Source organism: Pavona decussata, unplaced genomic scaffold, assembly GCF_977016875.1.
Source record: "Pavona decussata unplaced genomic scaffold, jaPavDecu1.1 SCAFFOLD_8, whole genome shotgun sequence".
Lineage (NCBI taxonomy): Eukaryota > Metazoa > Cnidaria > Anthozoa > Scleractinia > Agariciidae > Pavona > Pavona decussata.
This window is the reverse complement of record NW_028145431.1, coordinates 2,264,670-2,282,662: the sequence shown is the minus strand read 5'-3', so window position 1 is coordinate 2,282,662 and position 17,993 is coordinate 2,264,670. Positions and strand designations below refer to the sequence as shown.

The 17,993-nt window shown below is 37.5% G+C and overlaps 1 protein-coding gene and 1 pseudogene across 1 annotated transcript; one reads left to right on the top strand and one right to left on the bottom strand.

The window, feature by feature from the left end:
• Window positions 1-356: 356 nt before the first annotated feature.
• Window positions 357-17,017, bottom strand: LOC146488886 (uncharacterized). The gene is made up of 10 exons (XM_085112152.1): window positions 16,980-17,017; window positions 16,465-16,810; window positions 15,012-15,150; window positions 12,924-13,219; window positions 11,483-11,607; window positions 9,079-9,511; window positions 8,016-8,154; window positions 6,478-6,510; window positions 1,691-1,870; window positions 357-1,101 (listed from the first exon to the last, which is right to left on the bottom strand). The coding sequence occupies exons 1-10, from the start codon at window positions 17,015-17,017 to the stop codon at window positions 1,076-1,078; spliced, it is 1,755 nt and encodes a 584-aa protein (XP_084968278.1). The 3' UTR covers window positions 357-1,075.
• Window positions 4,388-6,447, top strand: LOC146488887 (uncharacterized; annotated as a pseudogene).
• Window positions 17,018-17,993: the final 976 nt, after the last annotated feature.

Genomic DNA, 17,993 nt, shown 5'->3' with positions numbered 1-17,993 from the left:
ATTGTTGTTGTTAAGTTGAAATAACGATTTTCAAACGGAAGAGGGGCATTTTTAGTATTTTTTCAGTCCACTTCATATTAATCTTAACTATCATTTCGTAACATTAAACGAGAGAATCTATTCAATGGCTTCTGTTTGCTATGCTATGTGTACAAAGAACTTTGCTGTAAGTTTAACTGCAGCGAGCAGTACGGTTTTGCACAATTTATTTCGATTTAGCTTACCATGTTAAGGCATAAAACAGAAACAAACAAGATGACCCCTTGAGTTGAAATAACTAATAATTTTAAGCTATTGAATTATTCAGACTGATTTTCATAGGGTCGCGTTTTTTTTTTTGTTTTTCTTAGCATTTACCTCACGCCTGGGAATTTCTTAGCGCACTTTCGCAGAGGGCTCACGCAGGGAACCCTAAACTCAACAATTAGAAATCTTCAAACAAGGTACATTGCTTTGTGAGACGGTCATTATGGCATACAGGTTATGCATATTCAACGGCAAGAGGTCTGAACTAAGGGACGTTAGGAACCCATTGGTAACTCTAGTGAAATGTACCCCACATACAAGAGGAAGAGTCTACGAATCTCCGAATAACTAGAGACTGGACTTCGCGTCTCCAGCTCTCCCAAAATCTCACGGCCACTTGATGATTATTCAAAATGGCGGTGCTCATTCGTACGGACACCGAACGATAATCTGATGTGAGACTCAATGCACCCGGCTAAGGTCAGTTAACAAGTATATAAGGAATTCAAGGAGACAAGAGATAGAGAGCGCTAACAAGTCATACGGCACGCGTGGGCCTCCACTTCTCAATTTGTGGAGTGAATACAAAATGGAGGATATAATGGATTGACAGTATATTTATACAACGACAATGCAATGCAGCAAGTAGCTTTATTTCCACGACCGTAAGTAAAGATAGTTACCCTAGCTCCAGAGACCCTTTGGCTAAAAACTAAAAATGAGCAAATAACCACATCGGCGGTTATATCACTAGTAATTCACGTCAACCGCGCAATGCAAATTACCCTCACTGAATTTGTTTACAGTCTTGTTTAAGCTGTGGTATGATTCAGCCTTTCAAAAACTGGTAGAATTCTGAAACGAAATACGAGATCTTAATTAGATATGATCAGCTGTTACAAACTTAAGCATTCAGTTTTATGTAATACCTAAAGTAAGTGGAAACGATGGGGCAATTGGTTTTTACGAACAAGTGCGGTACTCCCACAATTTTAGACAAAATTGTTTGCTGCTGTTGATACAAGTCAACAAAACTTAGGACATTTCAAAGAGTTCAAAAGGTACAAAGGCAATACAATTTTGCTGAACTGTAGTTGAAGACAATCCTTTAATAGATTGCCAAACAATCGTTTTGTCTTTTTCTCTTGAAATTCACTGAGGTTGATTCGAATCGCCAAAAGCTTAAACATGCGGGGCACAAAAAGGGAAAATGCCGGATTTTCGCGGACGGGAGCCTCTTCCTCCCTCTTCTCTCCCCAGTGTTACTCTCTCTTTATTTTCTCCCTTGCCCCAGACTGTTCATCATTTGAAGACTGCTTGTGTTTGTACGAATGACCAACGGACTATTTTGGGGTCTAATTCTGCAATTTTTCAGTCTATAATTACAGAATTATAATTCATGGCAAAGAGTTAAGGTTGAATTTTTAACAAGTTTTCCTCTTACCTCCGTAATCAAGCTTGTTGTCACCGTTTTCGTCTTTCTGTTCAACAGTAAGCTCCAAACTTCTCAGTGGGACGTCTTTTCTAAGTTCTTTTAGTCGTTGTTGCATCTCTTCAGCCGTGATATATCCATCATTGTTCTTGTCGAAAGCTTTGATGTGAGCCATGTAATTTGATGGTATTACTGTGAAATTAACAAGTGCAAAAACTCGCGCGTTAAATAATCTGTTACAGTCGAACCAGGTCAAGCGTACCCCCCTAGACTCTATTAATGGGTCGATTATTTGAAAATTGAACCGATTAGTCGTTTCAAAGAATGCATTCATTTATTCATTGTTAGCGCGGATCGATGTTCAAATTAAAATTCGTATAACATAGATCCGCGCTAACAGTAAAAGCAGTAGCCTGTAAAATTCAAACGACAGTACATAATTGAAACAGCTCGATCGTTAAAACTGTTCCTGCGTGTTGTTGACACATTCACATAATTCGTTATGCAAATTTGGTCATGGCAAGAGCACAAAGTCAAGCGCTTGCAAATGAGTCGGGTTGAAAAATTCCAATTTATCTTTCATGTATAGCTAGCATTACCCACCTTGTAGCATGAAAAAGTTTGGTATGTATTATTATTTCACCAGACTGTCCATTATACCGCGACGAATAGCGCAACACATGTGCTGCCATTGTCGAAGGTCAACTGAAATGAACATCTTTCACTGTGAGTTCGCATACTTTTCGCCAAATAAATTAGCATATACCTCAAAAAGAGAATCGTTTATTATGATAAAACGCTTCCAGTCCTTTTTCATTTTTGTTTTTGAATAATTAACGGAAGAAAAACGCAAGTGTACAAACGTAAAATGTCCATTTAGTGATCATTAGTGAGTTTAAACTTACACGACAGGACCACCGTGCCCGGTTTAAAATGGCGAATTTTTTTTCTGACAGTACGCGTTGACTGCTGTAAATGAAGAGAAATCTGCTTTTTGGAAAATCCATTGCTATATAAGTCAAGAATTGCCGCTCTGAATATATTAAGAAGGGTTTTTCCCGCGGGCTTTCTGGTTTTCTGGTTTCATGTATTGTTCGTATAATCCAATCAGAAATCTAATTTTGATTTGAATACTTGAAACGACTAACGGGTTCAATTTTCAAATAATAGTTTCATTAATAGAATCTAGGGGGGTACGCTTGACCTGGTTCGACTGTAATAATCTGAGAAAATCTGATGGTTGGAAAGTCGAGAATAAAAGTAATCAGTAGATCTGCCAACTACTGATCAGGGCTCAATTGTTCAAAGCCCGATTAAACCGTAATCCTGGATTATTTTAACGTGAACGTTGATTCCAATTTAATGACTAATCATTAAAGATTCTTCCAAAGTTTTTTGTCCTCAATTTTTGATTTAGACTTGTCTTTAACATTAGCTTAAAACGAGCTTTCAAAAACCACAATAATGAGCGAGATGAAAACCTCGGTTAACTTTTAATCGTAGATTAGCGTTAATCAGCTTTCGAGCAACCTGGTCCAGAGTGATAACCAAGAGAGCGTCCGAGAGCATTTTGACAATTTATGGAATCGATACAAATAACTTGACACTTAGGATAAAATGTCACGACCATGGGACCATGGTTGTTGGTAGTGTTGGGGGGGGGGGGGGGGGGGTTGAACTTTCGATGGGACAAAGAAAAATGGGAGTTTTCGGCCATTATTGATAACCGCGGCTTGTTTTTCCTTACTCAATTGCATCCATGCCACTCTCGTGAAACATTTTAACGATACAAATGAAAAAGACACCTTGTGGCCCAATCATGTGTTTTCCAATTTGTCAAGGCTCTTTATTATTGGTCCATTCAAACTCCACAAATCTCTTGACTCTTTACATAACCCTTGGTGGAATCAAAGAATGGATTTTCAAAACCCAATTGCGTATCTAACTGCTAAATTCTTTTACATTTTCCACCCATACTACGCATACTGTTGAAGCCCAGGATGTTGTTATGTTAGCTGTGTATCCCCACCTTTGTATCGGTAAACCGTACAAGGCATGAAATATTTAGATGATTTTACACGGCACATTTGATCGCAACATAACGCGCGGACAACATGTTTTAACTTTTAAGAAGACAGATAAAATTTGAAATGTTTTGCCGGAAAGGAATTTCTTCGTTAAAAGGTGTCCGCGCGCTATGTTCAGTAACACAATACTAACAATGTTGCTTTAAAAAATCGTTCCATACGCCATCATCTTTAACTGATACATATTAACAACGAAGGTGTCTAGCTCATTTATTAATTCTTTCATCTGAAGTTCATATATATGGTATTGCAACTCCCATCTCTGCTTTGTGATAGGCTAATATAAATTACAAACTCACAAAATGCTCAGCTCACTTGGTAGAGCACCGATCTAGTGATCTAGTATCGTAGATATGGATATCATGATATCATGAGTTTGTTTAGCATTTCGCTTCTCAGCTGTAAAGTTAAATTGCCCAAACTAATGCGACGGAATCACATTTATTAATAGATCAGCAAATTTCCAATTCAAGAAAAAAATTATAATTAATAGTGCTTTCGATATACATAGGCAAGTAAAAACTAACGATGTAAGGTTCCGACGTTTCGGCGACGTCATGACGCCATTCTCAAGGAATGAGTTCAATAAGCGAGTTCAACAGAGTAAGATCTTAGATGGTATCATATGATGTGTCGTCTTTGTTTACCAACGTGCCATTGAATGGAACCATCGAGATCCTCGCTGAGAAAGCCTTCAAGGACAACTGGTTTAACTCTACATATGACTTGAACATATCAAAGGAGGACCTCGTTGATCTCCTGAGTGTGGCTACGAAGGACCAGCTGTTCCAATGTAATGGCTACCTCTATGAGCAAATCGATGGAGTGGCTATGGGTTCCCCCCTTGGTCCGTTACTAGCTAACGTGTTTATGTCATCGTTGGAAGAAGAACTAAAGATGGTTGGCAAGTTGCCTCCTTATTACCGCAGATTTGTCGATGATACCCTCACAGTTATGCCCGATATCACCGCAGCTACGGATTTCCTTGATACCCTCAACCACGCCCACCCTGCTGTCAAGTTTACCATGGAAATCGAAAAGGATGGGATGCTCCCCTTTCTCGGAACCCAGCTCTTAAATCGAGCGCCTCAAATCGGGACCAGGGTTTACGTGAAACCTGCTAATACCGGCTTACTTCTCCATTACCAAAGTCACGTAGACAACCGGTACAAACAAAGCTTATTACGCGGGATGCCCTGAAGGGGCATACCGTGTCTAAAAACGGGTCGATTTCTTTTTTTTTTTTTTTTTTCTTCCTCGTAGCTACAAATCTGTACATTAATTTATTCATTAAACTCACCCCTCTCCTACTCGGGGTGTATTGTTCTGATTGTCTTCAACAGAAGCAGGCCAAGCAAAATCCATTCTTGTCACTTACATCGCGAGGGAGGGGACCCACTCACCCCTATCTGTGTGACGTCAACGCATCATTTGATCTATTTATTAAAAACAGATTAAATTTGGCGCCATATTGTTAACATGTTCTGGACTCAAGTGTGCCGTTTTCAAACGGAAATTTCACCATTTTGAAGGGGCAAATCGAAAGAATAACTTCTAAGAAGCACCCAACATTTAAAACGGTGGAAATTGGTAAATTCCTGGCGAAGGAATCGTGCTTTGTTTGACAGTCTTAGACCACGACGCGAGACTGAAAAGAGGTCATTGAGAAGCTTACGTTATCGCAATGGAATTCCCGCAATTTCCCTTGAAACCCTGAGTAGCGTAACACAAGGGAAACAACGTAACGCGATCGTCGTGACTCAAACTATTCCATTAGCAAGGATAGTTTTATCAATCGGCGAAGCATACAGTTGGAATAAATGAATCAGCCCCAGCATCACGCGTAATGCCAGTATAGCAGGCATCTTGTTAACAACTATGCTGGACCGGTTATCCTCGTCATGGAGTTATTTTTCGGACGAGTGTGAACGCTTGAAGTCTGTGTTTTCGCGCCTAAAGTACCCTCTACACCTCATCAACTCCACCATTAACACCTTTATCAACTCGAGAGTTGCTGACCAGCAGACACCGCAGGCCTCGCCAGTAATGGAAAGTGACGTGGCCCGTGTGATCATTCCTTTTAAGGATCAAGTTTCCGCTGACATTGTTAAGACTCAGTTGAAAGACCTTAGTCTTAAGCTCCAAACTACAATCCAACCCGTATTTGTCAGTCGCAAAATTGGCCAAGACCTCCAAGAATTGGAGCCCAAAACCACAGCTAGTTAACCAACAATGTGTAGTTTATTGTTTGCAATGTAACCTGTGCGAGGGAGGTAGCTATGTTGGTTATACTCGTGGTCATCTGCATGCGCGCGTCATTGGCCACAACAGCACTTCATCCTCTGTGCGGAAACATTATGATAACGATCACGCGAGCGCAGTCCCTGAAGACCTCCTTAGCTGTTTCAAAGTACTGAAAAAATGCAGGAACAAATTTGATTGTTTAATTCACGAAATGCTGTACATCAAACAATTAAGACCACGCTTGAATGTATAATCAGATTCGATCCGCGCCAAAGTATTTATTTAAATTACTCATTATGTTAATCTAAGATCTTACTCTGTTGAACTCGCTTATATTATTCATTCCTTGAGAATGGCGTCATGACGTCGCCGAAACGTCGGAACCTTATATCGTTAGTTTTTACTTGCCTATGTATAAGAAAAAAATTCATTTACATAATTTTATTTGCCTTTAGGTGTTTCTCATACCTTTGTAGTCTGGTGGTGGCTTTTTGGTGGATTCTGTAGTGATAAAATGAAAAAACAACGATTAAGTAAGCAGCACTGCCTGCATTTTTCAAATACTTAAACTTAACTGATAACCAAAGGCTCTTATGAGCAACTCGTGAATGCAGAGGATATATTATATAAATTTTGCCGTTGCATTTGGGTCTCTTATTCTGCATTTTTTTTCTGTTGCAAAAAGGATTTCTGTACAGAAAATGATAATTGTGAGAAGTCATGGATTTTTTTTTATGAGGTGAGTGTTAATAAATGATGCAAATAGAGTCACGGTTGATAGCTGTAGGTACAAGGACTGTTTAATGAGGCAATTCTTTTTATTAATAATTCTTTAACTGAAAGGTCAATGTTCATTAGTCTTCCATTTATTATTTCGTAAGACTCCGGTGAAGACAATGGTTGGTTAAAGGCTCCGAGTGGTGAGTGTTTGATCGTTACTTTTGATCTCGGGAGAGGTAGTCCCTTACAAGGTCTATAGGTATGTAGTGGAAAAGGGCTTTAGTACGCCCTACATTCTAAACGTAACTAAGCCATACACTGAGCTTAGGGACAAGCAATTTCCTCCGACGGATGGCGACCGCAACAACAACAACTACAACAACAACAAAAACACTCCTTTGGGAAAGAATAGTTCGAATTTTAAGTACAAAATAAAGTACACTAGTTGCGGACTAAGAATTGCCCAAAAAACAAACTTGAACAACTACGCTGAAATTTGATCCTCGCGTCAGATGGGCTGCGAAATTGATCCGCTCGCGAGGACATGTGTTTGTTTGAGTACGATTGCTGAGTTAAAAAAACATGGAGGAAAACAAACAAAAACGCTTTCCTAAATGAAAAATTCATTCAGATAAACATTTTTTCACGCCTGAAAAGCGAACGCTTCAAGGTGAGAAACAGGTATAAAGCGATTTGAAAGAATTGGGAGTCAATTTGAAGCGAAGTTATTGACCCGTGCGAAGAATTTTTTTAAACAAAAGTTCGCGAAAACTGTTAGGAATACAAAGAATCGGTCAATTGGAAAAGCATTTCAGTACAAATTCCGAGAAGGGCTCAAACACTTACAAAAAAAATAAAAATAATAAAAGCCCGAGTCCCGTCTTTGCCTAGAAAAGTCACACTCTGTCTTCGAGGCATAACTTTTTCGATGTTAGTTCTCGGATTTTATTGTTTAAAGGGCCAAGTATTAAAAGACACGGAAGGGAGGGGTGATACAAAATGTCCATGCTGTCGTCTTTGAACGCGTTCATAACTTCTCAAAGTTACAATAAACACCACTAAACATATGACGTTTTGTTTGATGATGTATTACTTAAGTACTTATTTGCTTGTTTTGATTACATTTAGGACAATTTGGATGGTCTTATGAGGTTTTGAAGAAAATCAAGAAACTGCAACGGTTTGAAAAATAGAAATTGTGCAAACAAAATGACTTTTCAAAACGAGGAGTGTTTAGAAACGCCCAATAAATAAGCAAACCTTCTAACTATGGCATTCAGTATTACCTTGGCAACCATACAACTCCACCCTCATTGCTATCCAGTAATTCCATTCTGTTGGCCGAAAACGAATGTAACGTGCCCAAATTGGTGGATTGAGGTCATGATAGACAATGGTGTTCTTGTCTGCGTTTCCTTCAAACTCCTGAATAAGAAAGATAGGAACATTATACTGATTTTAAGGAAAGCGAAAAAGCTTTTGAGTCTATAAAACATGTTTCGGCAGTAACTTCTGTCATCCTCTTCTAGAGACTATTTTACATACAAATTAAGTTTATTCAGAAATTCCAGTTCTCCAAAATTATCGAGTTATTTTTAATTTTAGTCGATGAACCCGTAATTCTTAAAATAATGTTGGATGCCCAATAAGGGACTCGCTTCCGGACAGGTACCGAGAGTCTTCTTAGCTCTTTTTTCTAAGCTTTATGAGGAACCAACAGGCTAAACAACAACGACTCCAACTAAGCAACAAACTTTATTACTGAACAAAGGTTCACAATTATATACCGTACGTGTAAACATGTTTGGGTAAACTGACCTTGAGGACTTTCAGAATCCTCTTTACCACTCAACTAAGAAAACCCAAATGAACCTAAGGACCACACATTAAAATAACAGGTATCCAATGAAAAAAATGCAGAGAACGGCAGTTCAAAAACAACACACTAAGGAACAGAATTTTAACGGTGTTCCAAGCTAAGGTCAGCAACAATTATCAAGCATGGCTGTTTCACAGAAATTGTTAACATACCAAAATAATCCATCAACTACCATTAACATACTAACATTTGTGTCGCATAACCTAGTCCTTGAATCATAAGATTAACATGACAGTCACAAGTCATTAAGTCATGCAGGCAAAAATACCCAACTCTCTAAATTCTAAATAACAAAATTCCATTTGATAAGAATAATGACGATGAAATTCAAGTTCTCCGATTAGGCTCTTCCTAACACGAGAGAAATCAGTGGGTGTCTAAATCAATAAATCCTTGCACGGGGCCTTAGAAGTTCTTCTGTCAGGCTAACCTATCTATATGTATTAACGTCAAATAGACAAGTATATCACCTTGTCAGTTGTCTGTCCTTGTTCCTTGTAGTACTTGAAGTTCTCTCCATCATCGCTGTACTGCAATTTGTACTTTTTCACCCACTGAGCGGTTTGGCTTCTTCCCTGGGTTGCCACACGTGTTACTTTGAAGTTGTTCTCTTGTAGATCAACCTGAAGCCATTGGTTTTCATCGGGTTTGCCAGCTGCCCAGGATCCTGATGTTTGACCTAATGTGGCTTTGCTGGCAGCTAAACCATCATCATATCTTGAAGAGGCAGTTAATTTAGCACCAGAGACAAGGGGCTTCTGACAATCTATACGTAATTTAGGATCGATTAAAATCAACAGCGTTGCATATGGGATGCTACAGAATTTATACCAATAACCAATAAAAACTGCTACAACTACTATCAAGGGCTCCTGTGAGCCAACTCGTGAACGCAGATGGCACCTCAGTAATTGAAATTAAGACACTACTCTGCCTTGAAAATTAAAAGAAATTATATCTTTGGTCGATTTTGACGAAAAATAACCATTCTTGTACTAAAATGATTGTAAACTTATTCTCTATATATTGATTTAGAATAAAGTTATTTTGATGCGCAGAGTAAAAAATTTTCGCGTGCTTTTTTTTTTAAAGTTCATGCCAACACTTCACTAATTTATTTTAGGAAACCGCACTTTGTGGAAAAACGAAAAAAAAAAAAAAAAACTCACAACTTTGCACAGATTTAACGGTAAATCTCCATTCTTGCACTAAAATAATTGTCAAATTATTCTCTACAGATTGAATAAGATTATTCTGATGCGACGCGAAAAAAATTTCTGGTAAATTTGCCACTAATTGAATATGAAACACTGCAGTTCTTTCAAAACTGAAAAACCTTATTACTCCTGCTGAGATTTAAAGAAAAATCTCTATTCTTACATTGAAATGATCGCCAAATTGTTCCCTATACATTGAATAAGGTTATTCTGATTTGTATTTATAAGTTGTTGAGGGTTTTGATGGTGAATTCATGTACTACACGTAACTCATGAATAATTTATGTTTTTGATTAAATTCCGATGAAATTAATATATAGTTTACATCTGATCGAGCGAGCTAGCGAGCGAGTGAAATTCAAGTCTAGATCACGATAACTCGTTCATTGCGCATGCGCGCATTCACGAGTAAAAAACGACAGATCTTCTTAGCTCTTTCCATGTTATGTGACGGAAATGAATCGAAAAATAATAAACTATGATAACCACCACAGAATTACGCATATTTACACTCCTTGATAAGGGTTCTGTGGAATCGAATGAATTTTCAACACAGTCAACAAGGGTACGCCCACTTCTTTGATCACCAAGGTAGCGTGCTGCCTTGTTTAGGCCGAAACACGTAAAAAAAATGTCCTCTCATGCTAGTGATTTCAAAGTCATTCAGATAAACTTTGTTAACGTCTTAAAAGCGAACGCTTCAAGTTGAGCAAAACGTATAAAGCGATTTGAAAGAATTGGGAGTCAATTTTGAAGTAATATATCAAACACGAGGAAGAGTGTTTCATCAGATATCCAAACACTAAGAAGTAGGTTGAAAAAACGAGGCGCAGCCGAGTTTTTTTAAACCACTTCGAGGTATTTGGATATCTGATAAAACACACTTTCGAATGTTGGATATGGCTTCTCAAATGATCAATAACTCTTGGAAAAAATCAAGCCTAAAGTTGGCAAAATTTTATGGTAATTAGGATCACATATCCAAACGACGGTCACGGTAGTGATTTTCTGTGTTTTCTCTTGATGAATTATTAATGAGTTTAAGAAGCCAATTTATTGACCCATCCGAAGCACTTTTTTTTAAAACAAGAGTTCGCGAAAACTGTTAGGAATACAAAGAAACGGTCAATTGGAAAAGCATTTCAGTACAACTTCCCAGAAGGGCTCAAACACTTACAAGAAAATAAATTTAAAAAAATAATAATAATAATTCCGAGTCCCGTCTTTGCCTAGAAAAGTCACACTCTGTCTTGAGGCATAAGGTTTTCGATGTTAGGTCTCCGATTTTATTGTTTAAACGGCCAAGTATTAAAAGACACCGAAAGGAGGGGTGATACAAAATGCCCATGCTGTCGTCTTTGAACGCGTTCATAACTTTTTAAAGTTACAATAAATACCGCTTAACATTTCATTTTTTTTCGTTTGATGATTTATCACTAAAGTACTTATTTGTTTCTTTTGATTATATTTAAGACAACTTGGACGATCTTGAGATTTTGAAGAAAATCAAGAAATTGCAATGGTTTGAGAATCGAAATTCTTGTAATAAACATTGTGCACATAAAATGACTTTTCAAAACCGAGGAGTGTTTAGAAACGCCCAATAAATAAGCGAACCTTCTAACTATGGCATTCAGTATTACCTTGGCAGCCATACAGCTCCACCCTCATTGCTATCCAGTAATTCCATTCTGTTGGCCGAAAACGAATGTAACGTGCCCAAATTGGTAGGTGGAGGTCATGATATACAATGGTGTTCTTGTCTGCGTTTCCTTCAAACTCCTGAATAAGAAAGATAGGAACATTCTAGAGATTATTTTACATACAAATTAAGTTTATTTAGAAATTCCAGTTCTCCAAAATTATCGAATTATTTTTAATTTTGGTGGAGGAACCCGTAATTCCTAGAATAATGTTGGATGCCCAATAAGCGACTCGCTTCCGGACAGGTACCGAGAGTCTTCTTAGCTCTTTTTTCTAAGCTGTATGAGGAACCAACAGACTAAGCAACAACGACTCCAACTAAGCAACAAACTTTATTACTGAACAAAGGTTCACAATTATATACCCTACGTGTAAACATGTTTGGGTTAATTGACCTCGAGACTTTCAGAATCCTCTTTCCCACTCAACTAAGAAAACCCAAATGAACCTAACGACCACACGTTAAAATAACAGGTATCCAATGAAAATATTGCAGAGAACGGCAGTTCAAAAACAACACACTAAGGTACGGAATTTTAACGGTGTTCCAAGCTAAGGTCAGCAAGAATTATCAAGCATAAATGTTTCACAGAAATTGTTAACATGACAAAATACCAAAATCTATCAACTACTATTGAACTACTAAACATTTGTGTCGGATAACCTAGATCTTGAATCATAAGATTGACATTCTGGGCCCAGTTGTTCAAAGCTCCATTAAGCTAATCCTGGATTAACGCAAACTTTGACTGGAGTTTAATTGCTAATCGATAAAGATTCTTCCAAAAGATTTTTGGTTCTCAGCTTTTACTGAGACCTTTCTTTACCTTTAGCTCGAAATTAGCTTTTAAAACCATTTTTAATGATCGAGCTAAAAACCTCGATTAAAATGTAACCGTGGATTAGCGTTAGTCGGCTTCTCAACAACCTGCCCCTGTAGGATAACCTAGAACTTCAATCATAAGATTAACATGACAGTCCCGACAAGTTAATTAGTCATGCAGACAAAATAACCCAACTCTCTAAATTACTAAATAACAAAATTCCATTTAATAACAATAATGACAATGAAATTCAAGTTCTTTGATTAGGCTCTCCCTAACACGAGGGGCTTTTGACAATCTATAGGTAATTATTTAACTGAGGGAGCTGATTCGTTATAAGCCCGGTGGCTTCCCTTGGGCTTCCTCGCCATTTAGCGTTTAAATAATGAGACATGCTTCTGTACAATGCAACTTATGGCAAAACAATAAACTGAACTGAACTGAGCTGAACTGAACACGAGAGAAATCAGTGGGTGTCTAAATCAATAAATCCTTGCACGGGGCCTTAGAAGTTCTTCTGTCAGGCTAACCTATCTATATGTATTAACGTCAAATAGACAAGTATATCACCTTGTCAGTTGTTTGTCCTTGTTCCTTGTAGTACTTGAAGTTCTCTCCATCATCGCTGTACTGCAATTTGTACTTTTTCACCCACTGAGCGGTTTGGCTTCTTCCCTGGGTTGCCACACGTGTTACTTTGAAGTTGTTCTCTTGTAGATCAACCTGAAGCCATTGGTTTTCATCGGGTTTGCCAGCTGCCCAGGATCCTGATGTTTGACCTAATATGGCTTTGCTGGCAGCTAAACCATCATCATATCTTGAAGAGGCAGTTAATTCAGCATCAGAGACGAGGGGCTTCTGACAATCTATACGTAATTTAGGATCGATTAAAATCAACAACGTTGCATATGGGATGCTAAAGAATTTATACCAATAACCAATGAAAACTGCTACAACTACTATCAAGGGCTCCTGTGAGCCAACTCGTGAACGTAGATGGCACCTCAGTAATTGAAATTAAGACACTACTCTACCTTGAAAATTAAAAGAAATTATATCTTTGCCCGATTTTGACGAAAAATAACCATTCTTGTACTAAAATTATTGTAAACTTATTCCCTATACTGATTGATTCAGAATAAGATTATTTTGATGCGCCGAGTAAAAAATTTTCGCGTGTCTTTTTTTTTTTAAAGTTCATGCCAACACTTCACTAATTGAATTGAGGAAACCGCACTTTGTGAAAAAACGAAAAAAAACCTTACAACTTTGCACAAATTTAACGAAAAATCTCCATTCTTGCACTAAAGTAATTGTCGAATTATTCTCTACAGATTGAATAAGATTATTCTGATGCGCAGTGAAAAAAAAATTTCTGGTCAATTTTCCACTAATTGAATTTGTAACACTGCCGTTCTTTCAAAACTGAAAAACCTTATTACTCCTGCTGTGATTTAAAGAAAAATCTTTATTCTTACACTGAAATGATCGCCAAATTGTTCCCTATACATTGAATAAGGTTATTCTGATTGGTATTTATAAGTTGTTGAGGGTTTTGACGGTGAATTCATGCACTATACGTAACTCATGAATAATTTATGTTTTTGATTAAACTCCAATTAAGTTAATAAAAAGTTTACATCTGATCGAGCGAGCTAGCGAGCGAGTGAAATTCAAGTCCAGATCACGATAACTCGTTCATCGCGCATGCACGCATTCACTAGTAAAAAACGACAGAGCTTCTTAGCTCTTTCCATGTTATGTGACGGAAATGAACCGAAAAATAATAAACTATGATAACCACCACAGAATTACGCATATTTACACTCCTTGATAAGGATTCTGTGGAATCGACAGAATTTTCAACAAAGTCAACAGAGGTACACCCACTTCTTTGATCACCAAGGTAGCGTGCTGCCTTGTTTAGGCCGAAACACGTAAAAAAGTGTCCTCTCATGCTATTGATTTCAAAGTCATTCAATAAACCTTTGGTAACATCTGAAAAGCGAACGCGTCAAGGTGAGCAAAACGTGTGAAGCGATTTGAAAGAATTGAGAGTCAATTTTGAAGCAAATTTATTGACCCGTGCGAAGAACTTTTTTAAACAAAAGTTCGCGAAAACTGTTAGGAATACAAAGAATCGGTCAATTGGAAAAGCATTTCAGTACAACTTCCCAGAAGCGCTCAAACACTTACAAAAAAAAAAAAAAATTAAAAAAAAAAAAGTCCGAGTCCCGTCTTTGCCTAGAAAAGTCACACTCTGTCTTCGAGGCATGAGGTTTTCGATTTTAGCTCTCGGATTTTATTGTTTGAACGGCCAAGTATTAAAAGACACCGAAAGGAGGGGTGATACAAAATGCCCATGCTGTCGTCTTTGAACGCGTTCATAACTTTTTAAAGTTACAATAAATACCGCTCAACATTTCATTTTTTTCCTTTGATGATGTATCACTAAAGTACTTATTTGTTTCTTTTGATTATATTTAAGACAACTTGGACGATCTTGAGATTTTGAAGAAAATCAAGAAATTGCAACGGTTTGAAAATCGAAATTCTTGTAATAAACATTGTGCACATAAAATGACTTTTCAAAACCGAGGAGTGTTTAGAAACGCCCAATAAATAAGCGAACCTTCTAACTATGGCATTCAGTATTACCTTGGCAGCCATACAGCTCCACCCTCATTGCTATCCAGTAATTCCATTCTGTTGGCCGAAAACGAATGTAACGTGCCCAAATTGGTGGGTTGAGGTCATGATAGACAATGGTGTTCTTGTCTGCGTTTCCTTCAAACTCCTGAAGAAGAAAGATAGGAACATTCTAGAGATTATTTTACATACAAATTAAGTTTATTTAGAAATTCCAGTTCTCCAGAATTATTGAGTTATTTTTAATTTTAGTCGAGGAACCCGTAATTCCTAGATTGTTGGATGCCCAATAAGCGACTCGCTTCCGGACAGGTACCGCGAGTCTTCTTAGCTCTTTTTTCTAAGCTTAATGAGGAACCAACAGACTAAGCAACAACGACTCCAACTAAGCAACAAACTTTATTACTGAACAAAGGTTCACAATTATATACCCTACGTGTAAACATGTTTGGGTTAATTGACCTCGAGACTTTCAGAATCCTCTTTACCACTCAACTAAGAAAACCCAAATAAACCTAACGACCACACATTAAAATAACAGGTATCCAATGAAAATATTACAGAGAACGGCAGTTCAAAAACAACACACTAAGGTACGGAATTTTAACGGTGTTCCAAGCTAAGGTCAGCAAGAATTATCAAGCATAAATGTTTCAAAGAAATTGTTAACACTGCCAAAATACCAAAATCCATCAACTACTATTGAACTACTAAACATTTGTGTCGGATAACCTAGATCGTGAATCATAAGATTGACATTCTGGGCCCAGTTGTTCAAAGCTCTATTAAGCTAATACTGGATTAACGCAAACTTTGACTGGAGTTTAATTGCTAATCGATAAAGATTCTTCCAAAAGATTTTTGGTTCTCAGTTTTTACTGAGACCTTTCTTTACCTTTAGCTCGAAATTAGCTTTTAAAACCATTTTTAATGATCGAGCTAAAAACCTCGATTAAAATGTAACCGTGGATTAGCGTTAGTCGGGTTCTCAACAACCCGCCCCTGTAGGATAACCTAGAACTTCAATCATAAGATTAACATGACAGTCCCGACAAGTTAATTAGTCATGCAGACAAAATAACCCAACTCTCTAAATTACTAAATAACAAAATTCCATTTAATAACAATAATGACAATGAAATTCAAGTTCTTTGATTAGGCTCTCCCTAACACGAGGGGCTTTTGACAATCTATAGGTAATTATTTAACTGAGGGAGCTGATTCGTTATAAGCCCGGTGGCTTCCCTTGGGCTTCCTCGCCATTTAGCGTTTAAATAATGAGATATGCTTCTGCACAATGCAACTTATGGCAAAACAATAAACTGAACTGAACTGAGCTGAACTGAACACGAGAGAAATCAGTGGGTGTCTAAATCAATAAACCCTTGCATGGGGCCTTAGAAGTTCTTCTGTCCGGCTAACCTATCTATATGTATTAACGTCAAATAGACAAGTATATCACCTTGTCAGTTGTTTGTCCTTGTTCCTTGTAGTACTTGAAGTTCTCTCCATCATCGCTGTACTGCAATTTGTACTTTTTCACCCACTGAACGGTTTGGCTTCTTCCCTGGGTTGCCACACGTGTTACTTTGAAGTTGTTCTCTTGTAGATCAACCTGAAGCCATTGGTTTTCATCGGGTTTGCCAGCTGCCCAGGATCCTGATGTTTGACCTAATATGGCTTTGCTGGCAGCTAAACCATCATCATATCTTGAAGAGGCAGTTAATTTAGCACCAGAGACGAGGGGCTTCTGAAAATCTATACGTAATTTAGGATCGATTAAAATCAACAGCGTTGCATATGATTTGCTACAGAATTTATACCAATAACCAATAAAAACTGCTACAACTACTATCAAGGGCTCCTGTGAGCCAACTCGTGAACGCAGATGGCACCTCAGTAATTGAAATTAAGACACTACTCTGCCTTGAAAATTAAAAGAAATTATATTTTTCCCCGATTTTGACGAAAAATAACCGTTCTTGTACTAAAATGATTGTAAACTTATTCCCCATATATTGATTCAGAATAAGGTTATTTTGATGCGCCGAGTAAAAAATTTTCGCGTGTTTTCTTTTCTAAAAAGTTCATGCCAACACTTCATTAATTGAATTTAGGAAACCGCACTTTGTGGAAAAACGAAAAAAAAAAAACTTACAACTTTGCACAGATTTAACGAAAAATCTTCATTCTTGTACTAAAATAATTGTCAAATTATTCTCTACAGATTGAATAAGATTATTCTGATGCGCCGTGAAAAAAAATTGCTGGTAAATTTGCCACTAATTGAATTTGAAACACTGCAGTTCTTTCAAAACTGAAAAACCTTATTGCTCCTGCTGAGATTTAAAGAAAAATCTCTATTGTTACACTGAAATGATCGCCAAATTGTTCCCTATACATTAAATAAGGTTATTCTGATTTGTATTTATAAGTTGTTGAGGGTTTTGATGGTGAATTCATGCACTATACGTAACTCATGAATAATTTATGTTTTTGATTAAATTCCAATTAAGTTAATAAAAAGTTTACATCTGATCGAGCGAGCTAGCGAGCGAGTGAAATTCAAGTCCAGATCACGATAACTCGTTCATTGCGCATGCACGCATTCACGAGTAAAAAACGACAGATCTTCTTAGCTCTTTCCATTTTATGTGACGGAAATGAATCGAAAACTAATAAACTATGATAACCACCACAGAATTACGCATATTTACACTCCTTGATAAGGATTCTGTGGAATCGACAGAATTTTCAACAAAGTCAACAGAGGTACGCCCACTTCTTTGATCACCAAGGTAGCGTGCTGCCTTGTTTAGGCCGAAACACGTTTAAAAGTGTTCTCTCATGCTATTGATTTCAAAGTCACTCAGATAAACCTTTGTTAACATCTGAAAAGCGAACGCGTCAAGGTGAGCAAAACGTGTGAAGCGATTTGAAAAAATTGAGAGTCAATTTTGAAGCAAATTTATTGAACCGTGCGAAGAACTT